Below are 16,580 nucleotides of genomic sequence, written 5' to 3'. Positions count from 1 at the left end.
GACTGTCAGCTTTTTTGTTTTTATTAAACAAAGTTGAAATCACACTCTCACAGAGACTGAAATCAATGCACAGTTCTCTCTTGAGTTGCCTTTTCCAAGCGCATAGCAGATACATGCATATTCAGAGCTAAACAAACAGTTCCAAGCTACACGGTGAGACAACCATGATCCTGTGACTCATGTAAGCTGAAGCTAGCTGTTCCGTTTGAGAGGTCCTCATATGTCACTGTAGTTTATAATATAATAAACTGTGAAGAATAAATGACGAGCAGTCTGATACGCGGCAGATGACCAAGAACAGAAAAAAAATCCAGGGCTTTTTTTTTTTTAATTTTACGATAGAATGAAAATGAACTTGGAGAGACAAAAGACACAAACATAATCATGATTAACACCATAGTTTTGTCTAGTTTACTATCTTTGATTGATATGTTATAAACACAGAAGGGTACTTTTCTGCTTCCGAATTTGAACTGTTCTGAAAAGTCTTTCTTGCTCAAAGTCTCCTTTCCCTAACTTCCTTGTTTAACTTTTATTCTATTTAAAAAACTAAAAGCATATAAAGGCATTTTGGGTTGATCCATTCCTCAAATCTTTAAAGTTGTAGATTTCAGACAGCACCTGAATGTCACATGCTTAAAGAGAAATATGTTTAAGGCCTCTAATAGTTGATTTCCATGTTACACTGTATTACAACAACAGTAGTCATGTTAAAATGTTTTAAAAATGCAAACGCACAAAGGGATCCTTCTAATGACAGCAACTGTGAGGGCACAATAGGTCATTTTGTAACCCTTGAAACTCCTGCAGCATTGCCAGTGAGCTGCAGTGGTCTATCAAGCAGTGGAAAAACTCATATGGTTAGATGAGTCATTGTTCCCCTGCCCTCACCGAGCTGATGAGTACATGTGTGGCACATGAACTGAAGGATTGCTATTCCCAGAGAACATCTGCATTGTTTGAAAGCCACAATCACCATCCCACAGAGGAGGATTATCCAGTTGTCCAGATCAGTCAAACAGAAATTTAAAGAAATGATGAATACAGCATTCCCAGTACTTTGTAGGTTTTCTTTTTCGTTAAGTCTCCATGGCGCTTAATGTTTCTGGTGTGGGAAAGCTTAGCATAAAGGCTGGAATTTACTGTTTAAACTAACATGTAGCCTCTCATAAAACCATGACTTTTGTGTACATTTTGACTCAACAAAATGCAATATTGGCACTATTGGGTGAACATGTTGAACAGAGGCAGCCACAACCATGGACGACTGTGCAGCTGCAGACTGCACTCATCCAGGAATGGAGAGCAATTCCTCAGCAAAAGATCCAGACATTTAGGTAGTCCAGGCATAGATGGGTGACTGCCTGCATCACATCCACAGGACCTGGCATTGAATTTCTTGTGTATAAATATATCAGTGTTAGTTTAAAAAGCCTTTGTGCTTTATTTTGGTCAAATAAAGATGAATTTGGTATCTTATGCATTTAACCAAGACCAGCACAAGGGTGCTGTTATTCAGATTTTACTTTGCAGCAACAAGGTCCTGGTTTTGAATCTAGCTGGTGCCTTTCTGTGTGGAGTGTGCATGTTTTTCATGTGCCTCCCTTTGTGAGTTTTCTCCTGGTACTCCGGTTTCCTCCCACAGTCCAAAGACTATGAAAGCATCTTAGCTTAATGTTTCTTTGTGTTAGCCCCACCTCTTGTCCCAAGCTCCAGCCTCCAATGATGGATAGAAATTTAACCAAGTGGCAACACCATGGGTTGAAAAATGAAGCCACATGGAAGTTCCTTTAAAGACTACATAAGGCTGGCTCCAAACCTGAGGGGTCCCCATGTTGAAATGCTTGTTGATGAAATATGAGAACATGAGAGGAAAAAGTAAATATGTTTTCATCGTGGTAGAGCAGACGGTTTTGATCTTCATCTCTAAATCTCGCCTTTTATCAACTGTACACGTTAAGGCTTAAAGTTATAATTATTATTGCAGGTGGGGGTGAGCAGATGGCGCTTTGGTGTTTGGCTTCAGCTCTGATAATTCAAGTCACTCCATTGATCTAAATCTCTCTATGAGGTTTTGTGCCTTTTGGAGCATTTTAAGCAAATTATTTGTGCTCGTTGTGCTAAAGTTGAGGCTTCAAAATGGGACTTTGCAAACCAGTGTGTGGCATCCCTTCAGTCCCTTTTATATATACTCTCAATGCATTTAACCTTAGCATCATTGCATAATTTAAATTACAGGAAACTTACAGAAAGCATGCTAAGACCAAGAAAGACCCATGCTTCAAGTGAGTGAAAAAGTTTGTTACTATGAAAAGAAAACTACAGCATAGTCTGAGCAGGATCCCCAGTCATCACACTTCAAAGCTGATCTCTCTTGACTGTCCAAACAAGGGCTCTGATGCCAGGTGTGTGTCTGAGTATGCACGCCGCAGGTGTGTAGAGCTACATGTTGTCTTGATGGCAACCTCATATGGAGGTGGGGGTCCCAGCCATGGAGGAGGATGAGGAGTTGGACTGAAACCACCAGATTCCATAATCATTGGAGGGTAGTCGAAATCTTCACCTCGAGCAGCATGCCTGTGGCGCTCCATCGTCCTACATTCACATAAAGTAAGACATTGTGTGAGATCATTCACATGTAACCATAAACTGATATGTATTACCGAATTCTGAGGTATCAGGGGTTGTAGAGATGATATGCAAGACTGTCTCTAGTGCTGCTTCCTGCCAAACAGAGGCCTAATTGTCACATTGACATGTTTAAAGTGATGAAAAGCTTTTTAGTCACCTCTGTAGCCTTGAGTCTTGCACATGTTTATTTCACTAACCGCCTCTAATCAAACAGCAGCAGCAGGTTGGCTGCCTTTGGATCACTAAGGTGCTTATTCCTGAGGCATGCTTGATTAAAGAAATAGCACAACTTTCTAAAATATAGCAATATTTTAAGCTTTGCACAACACGAGCATTCATACTTGGAGAGAGACATCTAAGATCAGAATATTGTCATCTCTGATGTATAAATGTAAACTTAGACACTTAGTTCATCATAAAGACATAAAGGGGGAAACTGTGAGTCTGCAGGTAGCACATTTTGCACACACTTTGCATCAACCAACCCCCTTCAAGACACATTTCTCGGTCAGGTTAATTGTAGATCTTTACTTGATGTAGGATTAAATCTTAATAAACAGACAATTGCCTTGAGTTGCCCAACATCATTAACTGTGACTTCCGTGTTCATTTATCAGAGTGCAAACAAGTACTTATACTAATCAGTCAGTAAAGCTACTTCCTTTATCCCCTGGTGGATTGAAAAAGCACGTTCTCCATAGGCCCACCTCAGTTCGAACACAGTTTCTCTTGGGATGTTTTGTGGTGTCTGGCACTGGGGTAGTGGATCATTTGCAACCTGATAATTATGGGTTGGGTTTTTAGTGCTTCTTCTGGCCCATCCTTTGGATGCTTAAATGCATCTATATCTGGGAAGTTGGAGACTAATGCAAGCCTTAGGTCTAGGACTAAGGGAACACTGTCCTGCAACAGTGTGTTACTGTTGCCAGGTGTGCTTGTTCTGCACCTTTTAGGTGGCTGGAAAATGAGGAAATAACACGCAAATGAATCAGAGGACTCGGGTTTTCCCACCAAAAACACTGCATTGTAAGGAAATTATCTGTGCAATGCATGTCACCTGGCAGTGGTTTTAATGATGTCGCTGATACAACTGGCTGAACAGCTGCGTATGCTAATATGTTGAATAGGTGAAGAAGTTAAATACAGGCAGAAAGCAAACCAAAACACTCCTATCTTAAACTATACAGACACACTATTCTCACTGGAAAAACCCATTATATTTATACACAGTCAAGTCATGAGTCAGCATAGCTGTAACCAACATGTTTAGTCTTTATCACAGGCAGTAGGGTCTTCTTGTTAAGTCTGTACCTTACACTATAAAGCACCTTGAGGAGAGTGTGTTGTGAAGTGGTGCTATATAAATAGAATAGAATAGAATAGAATAGAATAGAATAGAATAGAATTGAATTGAATTGAATTGAATTAATCTCCTGGTTCTAAATGTACCTTTAGCTACAGACACCAGTCTGGAGTCTGAGTCTTCTCATCTAAAGAGCCTGAGAACAAATAGTCTGTTTCTTTTAATTTGTAGTCACTTTATTTAGACCATTTTCTATCTTGTCTTTATGGTATTAAAGTAATCGGGTATTTTGCAAGGTTGTTCACAGTCATCAGTGTGAAAGATGTCATTTCTTTCTCTTCAGATTTAATCGACCCTGTTTGTGCTTTTTGGCTAAAATAAAATTAAAAAACAGTACAAAAAGGGTGTGTCTAGAATAGACGACAATGTACTGTCATTGTATTTAAGCCTCTTTGACATTTAATTGTATAGAAGGATGCCTCTGTCATGGATGACTGGGAAGTGAACAACAATAAGCAGACATTAGCCGTGTAGATAACTGTTTCACGATAAGATCTACTCTTTGGATTAAATAAATTTCTCTTTTCATTTCTTTGTTTGTTTAGAAAACCTGCTATGAATAGTTGGACTCATAATTTCTAGTTTATGGTAACAAGATCAACAAAAGCAGATCTAATAATATGAACTGAGCTTATTTTTCTTTCACCCACCTGGGCAGAAACACTGACTGGGACTCTGGGAACCGATTCCCTGGGGAAGTGAAGTAGGCTTGGCCGGGGTAGTTGGTGTATTCGTACGAATAATGCGGGCACTCTTGGTCGTACTCGCTGTGGTTGTAATTAGCAGCACTTTTGCTGTTCATAGCCCAAAATAACCCAAGGATGAGCATGACCACCCCCAGCACCACACAGCAGAGGGAGAAAGCCTGCAGGCGACTCTGGGATGAAGTCAGGAAGGCTGTGGACCCCCCAGTCACAATGAGGAAGGCTCCGGTGAAGATTGCTCCATGATGCAGGGAAGGCATCCTTCTCCAGGACTGTTAACTGTTTCAGAGGTTACTGTGTGGCTGTGACCGGCTGGTTAGTGTCACTCACACATAAACAGACTCACAAAGTGTGTTCCCCATGCGCTCTGACACTGACCAGGCATCCAAAAAATTTACTCCACAGTTCCAGAAATCCTGTGACATGGAATTCCTCCTAATTTTTACTCTTTTGATCCCGTCATTTCCATCTCCATTACTGATAAAATACTCCTGATCATTCACCATGTGTGTTGGTTCTTGCTTTGTTGGTCTCCAGCAGCGGAAAAGTCCTAAAAGTGACAGTTTGTTGAAAAATAAAGAGAAATAAAATGTCGACTGCTTTGAGGCGCATCAGGCTAATGTTGAGTAGCTGTGTGTTTATCATCAAGGCAGATGGACGAGAGAGCGGCCGAGCCCATTAAGAAATCTTTACTGGCGCCCCACCCTCCCTCTGTCTAATGTGTCTGAAGGGTACCACTTTAGCCCTGTGTGTGTGTGTGTGTGTGTGTGTGTGTGTGTGTGTGTGTGTGTGTGTGTTTCAGAGAGAAAGAGAGTAAGAGGGAGAGAGAGAGAGTGCCAAAACCACTTCTCTAAACATAAATGGACGTACTGGATGTAAAATAGATACAAGTTCAGTCCTATATCCTGTAACAATAATATGTTTTCCACATTATGAAACAATCCACATCACAGCAGCAGATCGTGAACAAGTTAGAGTGACATATAAAGGATGCTTCCTTTTAAAAAAAAAATTACTTGGAAGAGGATTTTCCATTTTTGCTTACCACACAGTTTGATGAAAAACACCTACTGAATTTGTTACAGGGTTAATTACTAACCAATGTAAACTTAATAATGGACACATTATTAAGTACACCTTGCTAGCACCATGTTTGACCCCCTTTTGCTTTAAGAGTAAATTTAGTTCTTTATGGCAAAGGTGCTGGAAACATTCCTAAGAGATTTTAGCCGATATTGACATGACAGCATCGCACAGCTGCTCCAGATTTGTTGGCTACACATCCATGATGGGAATCTCCTGTTCCACCACATCCCAAAAGTGCTCTATTGGATTGAGATCTGGTGACAGTGGAGGCCACTTGAGGAGACTGAACTTATTGTTGTGTTCCAGAAATCATTTTGAAATGACTTGGGATTTGTTACATGATATGTTATCCTGCTGGAAGTAGCCATCAGAGGATGGGGACACTGTGGCCATTAAAGGATGGCAACAATACTCAGACAGGCTGTGGTGTACAGATGATGCTCAGTTTGTACTAAGGGGCTCAAGATAATGCCCTAATCATTAAACCATTACCTCCAGCCTAAAACATTGATACAATGCTGCATGGATTCATGCTTTTATGTCATTTATGCCAAATTCTCACCATACCATCTGAATGAAAGCAGCAGAAATCAAGACTCATTAGAGCAGGCAGCATCTTTCTAAACTTATGTAATGCAGTTTTGGTGTACCTGAATTGCAGCCTCAATTTCCCATTCTTAGCTGACAGGAGTGGCACCTGGTGTGGTCTTATACTGCAGTCCATCTGCTTTAAGGTTCGATGTGGATGTAAAGTGCATTCAGAGATGCTCTGCTGCATATCATTGTTGTAACGAGTGGTAATTTGAGTTATTGTTGCCTGACTATCAACTTGAAGCAGTCTGGCCATAGTCCTTTGACGTCTGATATAAACAAGCCATTTTCACCTGGACCTTTAGATTGTTGTTATGGACTGAGACCTGTCAATCTGGTATTATATTGTAGGAGGTATTTGTCAGGAGCAGATGAGGTTCAGATGAGGTTAGGGTGCTCAGATCAGAAATGACAATACAAGCTACTTGATTTGCCTTTATGAAGACATCCCAGTCATTTGCACCAATGCATCCTAAAACTTAATGTGATGATAGATTTAGTCATAGTCTGTCTAAAAGTTGGCTGTTAAGCTCCTTCCCCTTCTTCTTTTCTCTGCTCCTTTTAAATCCCCACTGCAGATCATCTGCCTCCATCTAACCCTATCCCTCACATCCTCTTATGTCACACAATCTTGTGCATTGTCCTCCTTCACTACATTTTCTCTGTGGTCTTCCTCGTCTCTTCATGGCTGGTAGCTCCATCTTTTACATCCTTTGTCGAGTCTATCTGTCCTCTGCACATGTCCAAATCATCTCAGCTTTTTCTCTCTAACTTTGCCTCCAAACCGCTGGAACCTGAGCTGGCCCGATGACATTTCTAATCTGTCCATCTTGACCACTGTAGAAAAAAGCCTTAACATCTTCAAGTCTGCCATATCAAGTCCACCACCTATCTTTTTGCCCCTCAGAGACAGAAAGTTCAAACAGCAAGTGTGTGGGGCTTGTGAGCTCACAGACACAGCTGTATGGCTGAGAGGACCAAAAAAAAGGGATGTCCAATCTAAATGCCAAAAATAATCTGAAACTGAGTGTCTACTTTCATTTGGCTTCAATTTTTATTTTAAACTCCAAAATAAAATTAAAAAAAATGAATTAAAAAAAGACCACACTGTGAACCTTGGTGGCCTCATAGCTGGCTAAGCGCATGCTTGTGAAAATGTATTCAGATATAGGTCAGCTTTTATTTTAAAAGGTGTAATTGTTACAATTTTAGCTTTTTAATTTTGCTATTAGTAGTAAACACAAACTCCAGACATTTAACCTAATGATGCCAATACTGTGGAAAGGTAGGTTGCTTTGATTCGACCAGAAAGGATCATTAATGTCTCTCCTTTCAACAGCTAATCTGCACCAAAGGGGGTAGGCGCACTTAGGTTTATTACTATCCACTGATTTACATGCGCACACTATAAATGAACATGTATCTAATGGACCAGTTACTTTATAAAAGATGGGGAAAACAATGCATGTAACTGACCTACAGCCATGGACATGTTGGGAGTGCATTCATGCACTGATTATGACAAAGCCTGCTTCTGCAAGAAACTTCAGAAGTTAATTTAAACTTAAAGTGTCCGCATTAAACTACAGGGTCCAAACCTGTAATACTGTGTAAATACAGTGTTGTAACACAGCCATGAGGACAGGGTGCATGGTGTGACAGCCTGCGTGCTCCGTGATTGGGTAAACAACAAAAAGGCTACTTTTCTGGCATTCCCTTCAGTCACTTAGTGGACCAGTTAACTTAAAGCTTACATGACAGGTTCCGCCCCTTTGGTATTATCGCCCAATCAATGTTAAGCAGGGGAGGGGCTTGCCTACCACCTAGCCGTGCTCACCTATCCCAGCGAAGGGGTGATCAGAAATCGAGTTTTTGGGGTTGGGATAATCAATACAGAGTTCACCAAAGCGCTACTTCCCCAGCTGAGAAGTGAAGCGGATATCTTTAGTTTGGAAAGAGAGGAGAGTGAGTGCCGATCTGCCCGGACACGATGGTTCCACTGTTGTATTTAGGAGGTTTGGTGGTTTTGTTCCTGCTGTGGATCAAAGTCAAAGGTCTAGATTACGTGATAGTTCACCAGAGGTGGATATTTGTGTGCTTGTTCCTGCTGCCGCTCTCCGTTATATTTGATGCGTATTACTATGCGAGAGCGTGGCTCATTTTCAAGATGTGTTCTGCGCCCAAACTGCACGACCAGCGCGTGCGAGACATCCAGAGACAGGTGAGCGTGTCCGCGTGAACAGGTGTCAGAGCTGCACTGTCCTTTTCAGTCATTTCTATATAAATGCAATCCATCATTACTAAACTAATAAGGCACGCAGCTTCATTTCTATTACATCTCAATGTTTCATTCATGTTGCAGAGTCGTCCCTTTTAATTTGGGCCACCATGATATTTAATGATCAATAACAATTACAGTCAAATAGTTATTGATCATAAAGTTTCATGTGTTGTTTGCAGTGAGTCATGCTTGTGAAAACTTTAACAGGCTGCTTTTGATTCAGATGGGATAACAGATGTACTGTGTGTGTATATTCTGTGGATTACAAGCAGCTTTGTAAAGTTAAACAGTGGTGTGGCTTCACCTCAACTAATTAGACTCATTTAAAGGGAATCAGTTATTCAATAACTTAAACTTATTAACTGATCACTCAACAGCTGTATCACTAAAAGGATTTTGCTTATCCCCATGTCATGCAGGCTTTCATATACAGGAAACCTATCTTAGGAAAAATGTCCTCTCATATACATTGTCACCTAATGAATACTAACCATGACATCTCCATATGTGACATTTCAGGTGCGCGACTGGAGAAAGGAGGGCGCTAAGACCTACATGTGTACAGGTCGCCCCGGCTGGCTCACCGTGTCTCTCAGAGTGGGCAAGTACAAGAAAACCCACAAGAACATTATGATCAACATGATGGACATTCTAGAGGTGGACACAAAGAGGCAGGTATGAGGGGGCAACAAACTCAACTCAAAGTGTTTCGTATCTGTGAACTCAACCAGAAATATTTGTAACCGATGAAACAGCATCAACCTGGGCTCAGTTCTGTCAAGTTCCCCAGTTAGTAAGTCAGATAGTAATGAAAATACAATAGAGGTATTATTTTAAAAAATTGCACTTTGACATCTATCATTAAAACATATTACCGCAATAATAAAAACTTTCTATCTGTAGGGAAAAGAATGGCTATGTTAATTTACCACGTCTTGTTTTATGATGTGAATGGCAGCTATTTGATTGATTTTGTCTGTTTATTTATAAAACATGTTTAAAAATGTGTCTTTAAAGAGAGCTCAGCAACAATGAGCCAATCAGATAAAAGTTGGGTGAATTATTGCAATATCTTAACCAGACATTAATGTTAAGTGTTAAAACTTTGAAAGAAATTGAAGACCTAATTAAAAGTGGAAAACTATTCTCGACCAGCGACTGAAAATTATTGATCGTCCTTAACCCTTAGTCTTTAAGGTGGACTGAGCAGTTTATAAATGTCCATGTAGTCCATGCAGTCCAAATAGTCCAGACAGTGTTGGAATCAAACAGTTTGTACATGGATGGGTAGACTGAGGCCATTTCTTACATTCACAGAAAGTGTTTATTTCTGCAAGGCAGATTGTCTAATTATTTGGCTCAATACTTTCATGCAGGCACGAGTTCCACGTAAATTGTGAGGATCTATCTTTTGAGACAAAGATAGAGAGGCAACATGATTTGGACATGCGTTTGAGGAGGGATAGTGTTGAATATAGAGTTGGCAGGCAGAAGCAAAAGAGGAAGCTGTAGTGAAGAAGGACATGCAGAGGGGTTGGTGTGACAAAGGAGGGTGAGATGGAAGCAGGAGAACCTGCTGGTGGATTGTTACTTAAAAATATATTTGTTTTTTAGGTGGTTAGAGTTGAACCGCTGGCAAACATGGGTCAAGTCACCGCTCTCCTCAATTCCATCGGCTGGACATTGCCAGTGCTGCCAGAGCTGGATGACCTCACTGTGGGTACGTTGTGCTTTATTTTCATTAGAATCATGGATCGGCACCTTCTGTGGTTTCTGCAAATAGAGAGATGTACCGATGATGTCGACACCGATTTCACTGATGTAAATCCTGCATTTCCTCTGTCAGTCACTGCATCCTGTTTAGAGCCTCAACGACTTTTCTAATCGCGTTAGAGGACTGATGTTGTAGCTCAAAAATTGAAACTGGGAGGAAATGGCTGCAGTGTTGGAAGCACCCCTGGATTGGGTTTCATAATGGATTTCCTGATGTTATAAACAACGCATCAACAGTCTAATGTTTTCCAATCAGGCCGCAGTACATTCATTTATCCTCATGTCCACACATACACACACACACAGGCAGATGTTCCTGTCTGCTCATGTGTCCGCCTGGTGTTGTACTCACCCGGGTAGAAATTGAATTAGTAAAGGACGTTTATGATTCTCTGTCCTCTCTCAGGTGGGCTAGTGATGGGTACCGGCATAGAGTCGTCATCCCATATTTATGGGCTGTTTCAGCACATCTGTGTCGCCTATGAACTGGTTCTAGCTGATGGCAGTTTAGTACGCTGCACAGAGGTGAGTATTGATTTTGTGTTAAGTATATAGATGATATATGTCTGAGTCCAGGAGCTTGTATTCTAAAGAGAGTTTTGTGGGTTAGTATGCCATCCTTGCACTCATGCCTTACTAAATTATCTCTGCTTTTTGAGATAACAAAATTATGATTTCAATTACGCTGTCTCTGCTTTTATATTTGAAGAAATATCCATAGGCAGTGAAATCAGCTTTGCTCAGATGGAGTATCTGGTGTTCACTATATTAGCATGGTTTTAATTCATGGTAGAAGGTTCATTAGCAAGAAACCACTAAAATTCCACCATGAAAAATAACTATGGAAACTTTTACCCTCAGTTTCAGTGGATAGAAACATTTCTCCTTCTTAGCTCACCTGGTCAAAGGACCAGTGGGCTAATCTGTTTCTGCACAGTTCACAAATCAGTACTCCTCCTCAAGTTTTGATCAGATTTTAGTGAAACTTGTGCACACTGATCACCTAATGCAAGGGTGGGCTATTCATTTTCCTAATAGGCCACATGAGAAACTACGACTGTTTCTTCCATTCTCTTCCACGTATCCTTAGCAGGGTCGCATAGGAGGGTGCTGGAGCCTATCCCAGCTTAAGCTGAACTCAGTTCTGCTAAATAATAACTTCATCTCTTTATAAGTTTGATGGTTTTGCCCTCCGCAACAAGCCTAGTTTTTCATGTGGCCACTTGGGAAAATTAATTGCCCACCCCTGATGAGTCTTCATCCCAATTGTGCTTAAGATCAGTGTCACATTGGTCATTTTACAGGCAGTTTTACATTTTTCATAACAATCGCTAGTAGTCCTAGATTTTAGCTAAAGGAAATTCATTTGTCCTGGATATGATTGTGAGCCTCAATGACTTCACAATAGATTTGTATTCTCATTAGTTTGTGTAATACAGCCAACCAATAACAGCACAAACTATAGTTTTCTTTCTGTACTTCATACATTTCAGTAACCTCTGAATTGGGGTGAGCTACTATGTCACTGATGTTATGATTATAATTTTTGTCTCTGTTTAGTCTATTCTAGTTAATATTATCTATTTTAAGTCCTTCTATTTACCAGAAATGGACAAGGATTGAGTAAAAATTCCTGCGTAATTCCCTCTAACGCTCTCGAGCTAAAAATAGGCTATTTATCAGACGTTGTTCTATAATGTAGAATCAAAAGATGACAACTGTTTGCTGGTAAAATAAAATAACTAAACACAGTAATGTGGTTCATCAAAGACAAATACACTGTGTTCCAAGCCCTCTCTAATGCCCCCTCTAATGTCAGAAAGCCTGGCTCTTCACAGTCATATTCAGAAGAGGGCCACACACCTTTGTAATTTTTTTTCTTCTTCATAAAGGAGGAGAACACGGATCTATTCCACGCCGTCCCGTGGTCCTGTGGCACTCTGGGATTCTTGGTTGCCGCTGAGATTAAAATAGTCCCAGCTAAGCCTTGGGTGAAGCTGCACTATGAGCCAGTCAGAGGGCTTGAGAACATCTGTAAACGCTTCACCGAAGCTTCTGCGAACAAGCAGAACACATTTGTTGAGGGACTCCAGTATAGTCTGGATAGTGCTGTTATCATGACAGGAACCATGACTGACCATGCAGAGCCTGACAAGGTAAGGCATCTTTGACTGTGCTTGCGATTTGTTTTCATTTGGTTTATGATATTAACCTTCCCGTTTCCTCTTCAACATCAGATTAACAGAATCGGCCTGCACTTTAAACCCTGGTTCTTTAAACACGTGGAGGGCTACCTGAAGAAAGACTGCGCTGGAGTTGAGTACATCCCTCTGAGACACTACTATCACAGACACACACGCAGTATCTTCTGGGAGCTTCAGGTACTCACACACAACAGATTTTATCTGCTTTAGGATTATATTGAGGGGGTGCATAAATCTGTCACATTTTAGCTTGTCATCATCTTACCAATTTGCTGTCTTACGTCTCTTTAGTAGGCTCTAATGCATGCTCTTTGTCTCTTTCTGTCTCTCTATCCCTATCCCTCACCCTCACACACCATTAGCCATTAGTGAGGAGGGCTTGGCATCCTTTGTTTCTGTAACAGTAAATGGTGTGATGAATTATGCATTGTATTGGTTTGACAGATTTAGTTGAGTCACCTCTGGGCTTTTGGATGCTCTGTTTTCCAAAGGATTTTGTGTTTGTTGACAGTGCAGGGAAAAGCAGGCAGAAACAGGGCTTAATGATGATTTGATTAAATCGCTAACTGACAATCTGTGATAGGAATCGTTTTTGTTGTTGGACATGGTGGCGTCAGACCGTGATTGGTAGGTTAACACTGCCCTCCGGTGGAAAGTAAGAAGACTAAAGCCAGTACTGATGCTACCATGCTATTTGACACACTGATCAGGCACAACATTATAACCACCTGCCTAATATTTGGTCGCCCAGTTGAGACATGGACTCCTCTAGACCCCTAATGTGTACTGTGGCACCAAGATGTTAGCAACAGATCCTTAATCCTGAAAGTTGTGAGGTGGGGCCTCCATGGATTGCATTTAATTGTCCAGGATTTGCTTGTCCCACAGATGCTTGATTGGATCTGGGAAATCTGGGGGCCAAGTCAACAACTCAAAGTTTTTGTTGTGCTTCTCAAACCATTCCTAAACCATTTTTGTTTTATGGCAGGACGCATTATCCTGCTGAAAGATATCACAGCCAGCAGGGAATACTGTTTCTATGAAAGGCTGTAAATGGTCTGCAACATTGCTTAGGTAGGTTGGTACCTGTCAAAGTAACATCCGCATGGATGGCAGGATCCAGGGTTTCCCAGGAGAACAATGCCCACAGCCTCTGCCGGCTTCCCTTTTCCCTATACCACATTCTGCTGCCAGGTATTCATCAGATAAGAGATGCACACACATCTGGCCATCCATCAGAACCACCATTAAATTTTTGGGCAGTTTGAGCTACAGCTTGTCTGTTTGATCAGACCACATGAGCAGGCCTTCGATCCCCACATGCATCAGTGACAGTGATTCTTGGCGGCCCATGACCCTGTCGCTTCCTTGGAGCACTTCTGATAGATACACAGATTTGGAGATGCTCTGACTCAGTCGTCTAGCCATCACAAACAGTGGTCATAATGTTATGCTTGATCAGTATATGTCAGGATCAATAATATGTCAAATGTAGGGTCAACAGTTATCACAATAGCCTAGTACATCTGGTCACAGCTTGCTATTCTAACCCTGTTCTGTGATTATGAATCAGTTCTCTGTGCAGCTTACAGTTTCAAAGCAATTACTTTTTACTTCTAATTTTGGGCTACAGACTGTGATTAATAAGAAGAATCCTAAAATCCTGTTTTTATATATTGTAACTTATTTTGATAGAGTCGTAGTATACTGTATTTTCAGGACTGTCATATTTAATTAAAATTCTCACTGTGATAGAAATAAAACTTTCAAGAAAGAAGAGTTTTTTAAAACCTGATTTTTTTTTATTATTTTATTTTATTTTTACGTATGTTTGTGTGTCTACATGTTCTGTTTCTTTTGAATTTTAAATTTTAAAAATATATAAACAGAAAAAAAAGGATGTGATCTGTGATTTTAAAATCAGACAATGAATCATGAAAATCAAGTACAGGGAATTCTCCACTTTAAAAAGAGTCAGCATTCTATTACAGAGGGACATTTTAGTATCTCTGCGTACATTTGTGCCTTTTCTGCAGGATATTATTCCGTTTGGCAACAACCCCGTGTTCCGCTGGCTTTTTGGCTGGATGGTGCCTCCCAAGATCTCGCTGCTGAAGCTCACCCAGGGAGAAACCATCAGACGTCTCTATGAGCAGCACCACGTGCTCCAGGACATGCTGGTACCCATGAAACATCTGCAGGATGCCATCACACGCTTCCACAAGGACATTGAAGTAAGAGTCAAATATGGATCAGTGTGCCGGGCACTTAGTTTATGTATGAGGTACTTGTGCTTTAATATTGAAATGGTTTGTGTTGTTTTAGGTGTACCCACTGTGGCTGTGTCCATTCCTGCTGCCACCAGGCAGAGGGATGGTTCACCCCAAAGGTCAAGAGGAGGAGCTGTATGTAGATATCGGGGCTTATGGGGAACCTAAAGTCAAACATTTTGAAGCTAAATCGTCAACAAGCCAGCTGGAGAAGTTTGTCAGAGATGTTCATGGGTGAGTCTCAAATTAAGCAAACAAATTGAAGCATCTGAAACAAAAGTGATATGAAATATTTTGCTTTAATTCACACTGCTTTTGCTGTTTCGTTGGCATGTAGATTCCAGATGTTGTATGCAGATATCTACATGGAACGAGAGGAGTTCTGGGAGATGTTTGATGGACAGTTGTACCACAAATTGAGAGATGAATTAGGTTGTAAAGAAGCCTTTCCAGAAGTCTATGACAAAATCTGTAAATCTGCCCGACATTGACCCCTATCTCCCATCACCTGGTGCCTGAATTCAGCCCCGTGTTGCAGATACACGAAGCTTCTGTTAGCAGCTCACGCTTTCGTGAAAGCTGCTACATTTTGAATGTTTCTAGGAAAAAAAGAGAACTAAATATTTTCTAAAGTGGGACTAATCACACTGAAATACTTATTTTGGAAACCAGCCCGTGGGGACATTTTTATCAATGTGACAAAGAAGCAGAAGCATTTTATTATGAAGGGTTTTTCATGACTTTTTTGCCTTCATATGAAAATGCAATGCTTAGTTCATCTTGAAACTGTTTAATACTGCACATATTATGCAACGTCTCCCTGTTTGGCAATTTTGTCTTATTGTTCCCCTAAGTGCCATACACTTTGAAGACATGTATAATACATGGTTTCTGTTTTTCAGTTTTAAAAAGTATATATTGTAACTTATTTTGATATCAGTGTAAGGTTATACTATGTTTCCAGGTGTGTATAACATGTAATTATAACTTTTCCTGCAATAAAGCTCATTGTCATGCCTTTTTCCCATCAGTTATTTCACATTATTTGAAATGTCAGATAAATTATAGCCACCCATTTCATAACTAGTTTTTAACAAGGTTATTATAATCAACTGAAACTATACTAGGAATTAAAACTATGTGTGCAAAAAATACTGTCTGAAATAAATAATACATTAAATAAAAATACAACAGAAACATATTCAGTTTTGTCATTCTGGTAAAAATCTGTACAGTGAGTATGAGGAGGCATTGTTGTTTTTATTTAACTATGATATTCATTAAGGCTGGAATGTTTACTTTAATGAGTGTCCAAAATACGTCCCGTTCCTCTCCTTGAGGAAAAGACTCAAAAGAACAGGTGTGGTTGTGAACTGCTCCTGTGGTTGTGAACTGATCGTGGCTCAAGAGTTGGGAGTTCGCCTTGTAATCGGAAAGTTGCCGGTTTGAGCCCCGGCTTGGACAGTCTCGGTCGTTGTGTCCTTGGGCAAGACACTTCACCCATTGCCTACTGGTGGTGGTCAGAGGGCCCGGTGGCGCCAGTGTCACAGTGCCAGTGTCCGGCAGCCTCGCCCCTGTCAGTGCGCCCCAGGGTGGCTGTGGCTACAATGTAGCTTGCCATCACCAGTGTGTGAATGGGTGGATGACTGGATGTGTAAAGCGCTTTGGGGTCCTTAG

The 16,580-nt window shown here is 40.7% G+C and overlaps 2 protein-coding genes across 2 annotated transcripts; one reads left to right on the top strand and one right to left on the bottom strand.

The window, feature by feature from the left end:
• Positions 1-2,351: 2,351 nt before the first annotated feature.
• On the bottom strand, positions 2,352-5,263 carry LOC146361968 (uncharacterized). Its single transcript, XM_084920920.1, has 2 exons — positions 4,645-5,263; positions 2,352-2,595 (listed from the first exon to the last, which is right to left on the bottom strand). The coding sequence occupies exons 1-2, from the start codon at positions 4,956-4,958 to the stop codon at positions 2,352-2,354; spliced, it is 558 nt and encodes a 185-aa protein (XP_084777046.1). The 5' UTR covers positions 4,959-5,263.
• Positions 5,264-8,190: 2,927 nt separating this feature from the next.
• dhcr24 (24-dehydrocholesterol reductase) lies at positions 8,191-15,933 on the top strand. Its single transcript, XM_084922490.1, has 9 exons — positions 8,191-8,596; positions 9,176-9,331; positions 10,271-10,376; positions 10,836-10,954; positions 12,322-12,585; positions 12,667-12,810; positions 14,670-14,867; positions 14,959-15,137; positions 15,241-15,933. Exons 1-9 carry the CDS (start codon positions 8,366-8,368, stop codon positions 15,392-15,394), a joined length of 1,551 nt encoding a protein of 516 aa, XP_084778616.1. The 5' UTR covers positions 8,191-8,365; the 3' UTR covers positions 15,395-15,933.
• The last annotated feature ends 647 nt before the right edge of the window (positions 15,934-16,580 follow it).

The sequence above is a fragment of the Perissodus microlepis genome, chromosome 23 (genome assembly GCF_051167445.1).
Source record: "Perissodus microlepis isolate ML-2025 ecotype Zambia chromosome 23, ASM5116744v1, whole genome shotgun sequence".
NCBI classification, from domain to species: domain Eukaryota; kingdom Metazoa; phylum Chordata; class Actinopteri; order Cichliformes; family Cichlidae; genus Perissodus; species Perissodus microlepis.
The sequence above is the reverse complement of the archived record's forward strand: the minus strand, read 5'-3'. Positions and strand labels throughout refer to the sequence as shown.